This window comes from Ciona intestinalis, chromosome 1, assembly GCF_000224145.3.
Source record: "Ciona intestinalis chromosome 1, KH, whole genome shotgun sequence".
NCBI lineage: Eukaryota > Metazoa > Chordata > Ascidiacea > Phlebobranchia > Cionidae > Ciona > Ciona intestinalis.
In genome coordinates this window covers 9,439,986-9,449,133 of record NC_020166.2, presented here as the reverse complement: position 1 = coordinate 9,449,133, position 9,148 = coordinate 9,439,986, and the positions used below count along the sequence as shown (strand labels likewise).

Sequence of the window (9,148 nt, the reverse complement as noted above, 5' to 3'; positions counted from 1 at the left end):
AAACTCCGAAACAAATAATTACCCACAAAGTAACATACATGGTAACTCGTAAGCTGGCACGAGGTGTTAAACCCGTGTGATAACGACTGTCGTTTCCAGCCACGCGAGGATAAAGTAAGTTACATTACATTCATTCATTTTTCCTGCATCGTCGGCCATTAGGTAAGACTTCAGGAAAAGGGTTGTGGGACAGCAGGCAAACGTTAAAAAATACACTTCGTTTTATACCAGATAAGCCACTAAAAGAATATTTAGATTATGCCTGGTAGCAGTAAAGGAACAATATTTGGTAATATAATAATATTTAAATTTAAATCATAAGTGATGACACATGTTACCTGTAATTTAGATCACCCAGAAAATAAAGATGATCAAATCTATTGGCGAGATCAAACACACTGAACCTGTCTTCACCAAGGTTTATTGATCGTGAAATATCGTGATAGTTTTGGTTTCGTCTGCGATTCACGTGATTATATAATCATGAAGCTCATGGTGTGCTCATAATTATAATGGTGTTATTAATATTTTATTAACTTTTTATGACTATTTAAAATTTTACTTGGTATTTTCTCTTTAGTCTTATGCCAAAAAATAGGTTAAAAAATAATATATATTTATCTTATATTAACAATTTGTTGGGCTTTGTTTTTTGTGTCTGTTACGCCACCAGACCCTTACTGTATTTCTTTCCATAAGAATCGCCCAAATCTATGAGCACAAGATCAGGGTTGGAATTACGGCATTCATGACAGTTAATGTGCATTGAATCTTATTTAAGGCTTTTCTTGTAGTTGGGTTGTTGAAGGAATTGTAAGTGAAAAGGCCATAACAGAATAACAGTTAGATATTTTGTCAATCGTTGAATTGACATACCGTGCACATTTCTCTGCTCCAGAGGTTAGATGAGCGTTAATAAAACAGAATGACGTTCCTCCAAATTGGAACGAGACACCCACAGCTCCTTTGTTTCCAAGAGCATTTGCGATTCCTGAGGTTAAACAAAGAAATCTAAATGTGGTGAATGTTGTGGCAAGGTATAGTAAAAAATAAGGGCAGAAAAAAAACCATTAAGATTTTTTCTATACTTTTTTTAAGGGGGTGTTCAATTTTTAAAAAAAAGTGGGGGGGAGGATAAATAAATTTACAATTTTTTTTTATATTTTTGTTAAACGAGGTTTCAATTTCCATTGTTTTAAATTTTAAATTTTTAAAAAAATAAAAATCCCTTGATCGCCCATATTGTGCATAGTTGTAGATAAATATACATTGACATTTTAGTATTTTCTTTTTATAGGTAAATACCATTTTCCTAATTAGGCTATTACATTTTTAATTCTTGTTTATTTTATGTTGTTTTAAGTTTAGGTATTTAAAAACATTTTGTTTAATTTTTTTAAATTTACCAGTTTTGACACTTGATGTTTTGACATGGCTGACTCTATGCTTGTGTTCTTCTTTAACAAATATAAGTATCTTAATGTGCCATAATGCATCCATTGCCACCTACAATGGTTTGAAAAAATACATAGTGTAAAAATAGTTAAAATTTTAAAAAAAATTATTTAGGCATATTTGTATTAAATAATTTCTCTACCAACTTAGTTTATATAGTGAAAAAAATGTAATCTTAAAATAGTTGCACATTTTCTAAAAATAAATTTAAATATTTTTTAAATTAAAAATGTTTTTCAAAAAGTATGTCTTGAATGTTTCATAGCAATTAGCAACTATAATGTTCCCAATTAAAATCAAGCGGTTTAAAAATCATGACCATTAAAATGCTGTATGCTTAGCAAATATAGTAGGGTGGGGTAAGATGGGGCATGTTCTTATTTTCGATAGCCCATCTTACCCCTTAGTAGGAAATTAACTAAATACTTTTAATTATAATACTCCAAATGCCAGTTACAATAAAATAACAGTTACAACAACATACTGTAAATTGCTAAAAGCATGATCAGAAAATATGAGGTTTAGTAATATGAGAAAAATACAAGAACAAATATTCTGCTTTAAAAGTGATTCTTAATAACATACCAGATGAAAAGACATGTTTGTGATGTCCTGTATTGTATCATGGACCTTGTGCATCCAATCTTTCTCAGGCAACCCCGTTTCTTGCGTTCCAACCACGTATATATCATGGGGAATGGCTTGTAATGTGTCATCTAATGTCTTCCCACTTCCACTGCATAAAAACCATGAACTAATTTCATTTGGAGGAATTTCATCACCTGGAAATAATAAAGATGAATATGATTATCCTATTATATAGGTTTTGGTAAGGTGGGGGAAGATCAGACACCTTTTTATTCTATTTTCTTGTTCCATTTGGTAGTAAACAAGGAACATACAAAGAATTATAAAACCGTATCCTCACGACCATAGATCGTTGTTAATCGTTTAAAATTTGATCAAGATATTTGGATATTATGTGCTAAAGGTGTCCCATCTTTCCCCACACTACTATGGATATCCCTATCATCTTTCCCCACACTACTATGGATATCCCTATCAGAGGAAATAGGATTAAAGTCAGGTTTTACTGAAACAGCCAGATGAACAAAAAAATTTTATGTTCAATTGAAATGCTTAATTTATTAAAACAAATGTATATATATATATAAATATATATATATATCTTCATCTTCAAATGTTTTTTGTTTACTGCCAAATGGGACGAGAGATGTCCCATCTTTTATATATATATATTATTAAATTGTCTTTAATTTCACCAAATTTCATCCTTATTCAAATTTTACAATAATTTTAATTAATAGAGTCCATTTATTAAATCAGTGTTGAAAGTTGAAACTAGCAATTTCTAATTTTAAAATCTTAGCTGTGATGACAACAATAAAGCTGAGTTTACTCATCCTCGATTGTTAATTATTACAAGGAAATAAACTCGCTGGTGGAGAAATTAATTAGCAGACAAACACGCCTAAGTAAATTTTTTCTCAGAAAAGAAAATTATATATATATGTACTTGTGTAGTGAATGAATAAATTTTAACACCAAAACAGAAAACACATCAGCTTGACAGAATATAAAGAATAGTTATAACGCTAAGCAACTATATAAGTCATAACAAGTAAGAAAGAATGGGCCAACTTAAAATTAAGAAAAAAGCATAACATTATGCAACTATGTAATAATATTATATTAAGCAGATATATAAGAAGTGAGGGGCCCAAAACTCGCCTAAATCTTAGATCTCCAAGGACCTCATCTAAATAGAATAGAACTATAAAGTAAACAATCACATCATCTCACCCATGTTCCATGACCCACAGAATATTGAGATACAATCTGGTTCAGCAGAAGTGTTATGGGTGTTCCTAACATGCTGCATCAGTTGGCAAAATACTTCACGTAGAGAACTTTTATCAAATATATAATCTCTCTTCTTATGTCCCTCAAGCACAATTCCGAGCTTGTTCTTTGATTTGTTATTTTTCACAATTTGGAGAACTAGAAATGTATAAACAACGTTACATGAATTCTAAAAGCGTTCGGAGGGATAATTTTTAATAAAAAAGCGGTAAAATCCATTCAAACAAGAAGAAAATCCATTAAAAAGTTGGCCAACACACAGTAAATATTTTATAAAATCAATAAAAAAATCTACAAAAAATTTCTATTTTTTTATAAAAGCAAGAAAAAAATGTAAAAGTCACCTTGTGAATGATCATATTCCACCGAACCTTCTCCTTTAACAATTGTTAGTTTTCCTTTTGAAGCATTTACCTTCAGTTTTTGTTTTGAACTTGTGAGGGCTCCTTCTAATTTCACCTGAATTGGAAACACGTAATCAGTAATCACACAATCAAAATACATGCTAGGTGCAATTTTTTTTCTAACTGTGTTAAAAACCATTTTTTCCTTTTATTTAATTCATTTTTTTATAATTTTGTTGCTATTTTTTTAAGCTTAATTAGTAAACTTTTTATTTTTAATTTTGTTGGTACAATTTAAACGATTCAATAGTTTTGTGTAGTACATAGGCCCATTGTTAGTGGTGCATAGAGTTGCATCTCACCTAAACTTTTGAAACAGGGGTGACACTAGAAGGTTTAGCACTCTAATTTTAGACCTAAAATAGGTTTGCTCTACTGTTAGGTGCCCATACAAACGATCATGGCAAAACTTGGCAACTATGAGTGCAACATTCACTGAATTAATCAATAAGGTTCCCTACATGGCCATCCGTGTAACTACATTCATCACTAAAGAGTTTGTTAAAAGTTCAAAACGTGACGTCTTTTGTGTAGCACCAATGTTCAAAGCAAAAGCCTTACATATAAATATGTCAATAATATCACAATGACTTCCTTAATAGTTTGGACGTTATAAAAGAAATTAAACAAGTACAAGTAGCAGTTAACATCCATTTCCTGCAGCAAACTATTCATGATTGAATGACCAGTTAAACAAACCCACCTCAAATATTCTTTCACTTAAAGTACTAACTCGTGATGGTTTACGAGTGATGGCCACTGACCCTGTCTTGGCAACTCCAAGCATTTCCTAAAAATGTTGTATTTTTGTAATTTTATTACCGTTTTTATTTAATTTTAATTCTGAAAATTTTTTTAGCGAAAAAAGGACCTATTTAATCAACCGCTTATTTAATCAATTATTTGAATATATGTTAATATACTACTAATAATATTTTTTATTTTTGGGTCAGAAATACCTGAAGGTTTATGCACGCACGCTTGTTTAGCGTCTTAACCACCGTCCCACAATCCCCCAAACGACCAAGGAAAGTATCAAGGTCCACATCTTCATTTGAAACCTAATGTAAAGTAGGGCGGGGTAAGATGGGACATGTTTTAATGCTGTATTTTTTCGAATAATTTTGGTAGTAAACAAAGATTATTTAGGGGATTATAAAACCAACTTTTTATAACTGTAAAAGAGCGTTGTTAATTGTTAAAAACATTATTAGAAAATGTTGGATCTTATGTGCTAACTGTATCCATACTCTCTCTCAGTACTATATAAAGTATTAATTAAGAGAAATTAGGTTGAGTGAATTAATTACTAACGTAGGCACCAATATATTGGTGGCAGATAAAAGCTTGTGTGGGATGCATACTGCAGTGCCTGCACAGGAATTTGCTAAAATGACGTAAGCTTACCCTTTTAGAAGATAACGGCTTCCGTGGTGGGGAGCCCAGGTCAAAAAGTTGTCGTAAAATGTCAATCTTAGTGAGGAAGTTTTCTAATTCACTAGAAATATATTACAGATGTCAATTAAGTTTGGTATTTAATTGGTTAATGTATTTTATCATGTGATAATACTGTTGAATGGAATAATGAAATAAATCAATATTAATTTCTAATTTTCAACCAAACCAAATGTTTATCAGTACTTAGCAAACATTTTGTGTTCATAAAATAATTCATTTACTAAGTTCCAATTAGCTGGCAGATGTTGTTTACCTTTGAAAGACTAACGCTTCTTTGGCAAGTAAAGTTTGCAGTTGCTCGCATTGTCCTACGCCACGCTTTATTGACTGCATGTCAGCTGTCAATCCACCATCTGTGGTATATTGGCTAACCAACTCCATGAAATTTGTGTTCAACCCGGGACTGAAATCAAATAATGGTAAGGTAAAAACGATTAATTGAGTAAATGCTCAAGGTGTTTGCTGGTAACAGTTGATCTATATGTATTTTTTTTTAATTCAAACAAAAACAGATAAATGACAGTTCTTCTACAACAAAAAAAAACATTTCAGCAAAGGCATAGGAAATTTGTTTTTCTTTTTATAGATCAAAACTGTTGTGGTTAATACTAATAATATCATTTAATAAATAATAATAAAATAATTAACTAGCAATAATTGGAAGGGACATACCAGATTGATTGTAATTCCCTTAAACGCGTAACCAACTTGTTTTGAACTATTGTCTCTTTACTTGCAGTTTCCGTTCTACTTGGTGCTTCCCTGCAATTAAAAACAATGTTATTAAAAAGATATTCAACAGAAAATACAAAAAATATGAATTTTTATCTTTTTTAACAAGCATAATTTTACTCAGTGAAAAAATGCTAAATGTAAAAGAGATATATAAAGTTAAAATCTGAATTAAATAAACAATACCGTTTGGTGGCATTTGCCATAGAAATATAAATTGTAGTCTATGCAACGTTTCCGAAAAATTTCATGCAAATCAGGAAATAATTTAAAGACAATTTAAATTTTTAAAAAACTCGAAAGAGAGAATCTACAATCTAATATGTCATAGTTTGGACAATAAAAAAAACTCTATAAAAAAAAGAAAACATTTTGACCCAATAAAAAAAATGTCAAAAAGGAAAATACCTTGTTGGTGGAGACGGTAATTCACGCTGTTTGTCACCAGCTAGAGATGTGTTGGATTGGGATCTGGGTATTGGGGTTGGTAATAACCTTAGAGCGGGAAAAGTTGTCCCCCTGGGTGTGGTGGGTAGGGAGGGTGGGGTGGCTGGCAGAGTTTCAAGACGAGATATGGCTAAGGTGGAATCTGAAATGATAACTTTTAGCGCAGCGGTTCCCAAACTCTTTTAAAAATGTTGCCTGGTAGACCTTTTAAAATTAAGTTGATATTTTACGGTCCTATAAAAATCAAAAATGCTATAGGAAAAATAAAACAAACACACGAATGAAAGAAAAGACAAAAATTAACAAATACAGTAAGCGTCGTTGCTGTAAATAAATTGCATATATATATAACATTGCATTTCAGTATGCAAGGATTTTAGCCTTATAAGTGTAATCAGTGGCACAGTCAGGGGGGTTTCACCGGTGCAATCTGTCCTTAATTTAACTTTTATATAAAAAAATAAAAATTTTATATAAAAAATATTTTTGTAAATTGAGCCATGTAATACTATTATTTACTGTTTACCAAAGATCTAAAATTTACCAAATGCTGAAGATGTTGAAGGCCTTGTTTTGCTATCCAACCCCACAGGATTAGATAAACCACAAACCAATCCATTTTGTGAATTTCTATATTCATGTACAAGTTCGGTCAAACTTTTAAATTTCCTTTGTTGAACTCCGTTGACGGTCTGACAAAATAAATGTGAATGAAATTTAGTTTGTCTCTTGTGTGAGGATAACATATATTAAAAACGGTTATAAAATTAAAAAGACTACAAACAAAAACGTTTAAAAAATTTAAAAAAACTTACAAACAATGTAAAAAATAAACAAAGTGAGCCTAAAGAATTAAGTTAAGAATAAAAACACCCCGGTAATTCAGATATTTTGCACACAATATATTATCCTGAATTAGGAAGCGGTTGAATGAATAGGAAATTGATGATTCAGCAGGTGCAGCTAAATACTATATTTACTCATACTGTATATATATGATCAACTATTACAACTAAAACAGTAAATATTCGTTGCAGACCTTAAGAGCTGATTGGTGTTTTAACATTAAGAAATATCAATATTATAAATTGTCCAGCGCCGTGACACAGTTTTTAGCAGGCCTTTAGCCAAGAGGTAATGGGTTCAAGTTCAATGCTTATCGCTGCTACCATTGTGGGAGTATGTGTGTCCTTGAGCAAGACACTTACTGTCAATTGCTCAAACACAGTGGTCACTAATGGGTTGTCCGAAATATCAACCATATTTTTAGGCTATGCGAATAAAAAGTTCATTTATTCATTCAATTACAACTCTGGCCTAAATCCCAAATCCCCTGATGGTCTAGGCGTGGTATAAAACTTGCAAAAAATAGAACAAAACTTGTAATACAAAAACACAAGCAACAGATTATGTATTACCTGTACTGCCAAGGTATTATTCTCAGTTGGCAGTATTCTATATGTGTGTACAGAATTGTTGAATCTGAAATTAAAGAAGGCACCGGTCATAGTGAAGAATCCTATTCTACATTACAGATTAGGCTGGTAAAAAGTGGTAGCGGTGATGAATTAGTGGTTAGTATTTGGGGTTAGGGGTTGTAGGGATTGCAGGGTTGAGTAGTTGGGGATTACAGGTTACCTATATAAGTATTTAAAGTAGTTACGATAATACCGAAGGGGGTGAAATGTGAAGTGTTCAAACAAAACGCCATGAATTTGTGAGATAAAATCTAGGCTAGGGAAGGGTCCTCTGGTACGTTACATGCTAGTGAAAAGTGTTAAAGGTTGGTAGTTATGGTGGGTCCCTTTAATTAGTGTATGTCCGCTATGTTCACTATGTCCGCTATGTCCACAATATTCAATACATAATTAGTGGACCTAGCGAATATGCACTAATTAAAGGGACCGGTTAGGGGTTAATTGTTATGTTTAGCAGTTAATGTTGGGGTAGTATTTTTCACTAGGATTGACATTTTAGCCAAGTTTCCATAATGGTGATCTAATAAATTGTATAACTAATTTATAAACTTACAAAACACTCAACGCATAAGCCCCTGCCCTTGATTCGCTTGCTCTAACAACAAAACTACCATCTACTGCAGCAGAAAGCAATAGTTCTTCTGATTGCTGTCGATTAACACGCCCATGATACCATATTTCATCGCTCATTATTTATATCCCAACAGGTTTACCATAACGTAAATTGAAAGATACTTTGAACCTAAAAAAATCAATTTAAAACTGAAACACGCGAATTAAATCACTAGATCGGAAATTACTGTACTCAAAAACCAAAAATCTAAATTATAGTAAGGAGGCAAAAACAAAATATGCAAATAATCAAAATGTGCAGTATAAGAAAACCCTTCAATAGTTCAAAATCTGTTACTACACCCAAACCAACAAGGAAGCTTATACACGCGGTTCCCACTTTAACCCTACCGGCGAGCCGGGATCATAGAAACATTAAATATTCAAATCTGCAAGTCATCATTAATTCTGACAAAATTCTCAACTCGAAATTCTTAGCGGTCTGCGACAAGGTGTGGTAAGATTTCTGGTTAAGAATTTTCTCGTGTAACAGGGTGTGTCGTGCTAAATGTTAATGTATTGTTATTGGGAAAAGTTAAGAATTTTCTCGTGTGGCAGGGTGTGTCGTGCTAAACGTTAAGATTTTGTTTTTGGGAAAAGTTGAGAGTTTTCTCGTGTGACAGGGTGTGTTATTCTAAATGTTGAGAATTTTCTCGTGTGGCAGGGTGTGTCGTGCTA

General features: G+C 32.1%; 1 protein-coding gene across 1 annotated transcript in view; it reads right to left on the bottom strand.

The window, feature by feature from the left end:
- The window catches only part of LOC100180571 (phosphatidylinositol 3,4,5-trisphosphate 5-phosphatase 2B), an 18,391-nt gene extending 9,617 nt beyond the window's left edge, over positions 1 to 8,774 (bottom strand). Inside the window, exons 1-15 of the mRNA XM_009859178.3 lie at positions 8,412 to 8,774; positions 7,799 to 7,862; positions 6,925 to 7,072; positions 6,342 to 6,522; positions 5,874 to 5,963; positions 5,455 to 5,604; positions 5,151 to 5,241; positions 4,703 to 4,804; positions 4,447 to 4,533; positions 3,684 to 3,798; positions 3,280 to 3,477; positions 2,041 to 2,237; positions 1,407 to 1,506; positions 877 to 991; positions 339 to 458 (exon numbers count right to left, since the gene is read on the bottom strand). Coding sequence (XP_009857480.1) covers positions 339 to 458; positions 877 to 991; positions 1,407 to 1,506; positions 2,041 to 2,237; positions 3,280 to 3,477; positions 3,684 to 3,798; positions 4,447 to 4,533; positions 4,703 to 4,804; positions 5,151 to 5,241; positions 5,455 to 5,604; positions 5,874 to 5,963; positions 6,342 to 6,522; positions 6,925 to 7,072; positions 7,799 to 7,862; positions 8,412 to 8,548 — 1,895 coding nt within the window. The 5' untranslated portion in view covers positions 8,549 to 8,774. The remainder of the gene's footprint in view (positions 1 to 338; positions 459 to 876; positions 992 to 1,406; positions 1,507 to 2,040; positions 2,238 to 3,279; positions 3,478 to 3,683; positions 3,799 to 4,446; positions 4,534 to 4,702; positions 4,805 to 5,150; positions 5,242 to 5,454; positions 5,605 to 5,873; positions 5,964 to 6,341; positions 6,523 to 6,924; positions 7,073 to 7,798; positions 7,863 to 8,411) is intronic.
- Positions 8,775 to 9,148: the final 374 nt, after the last annotated feature.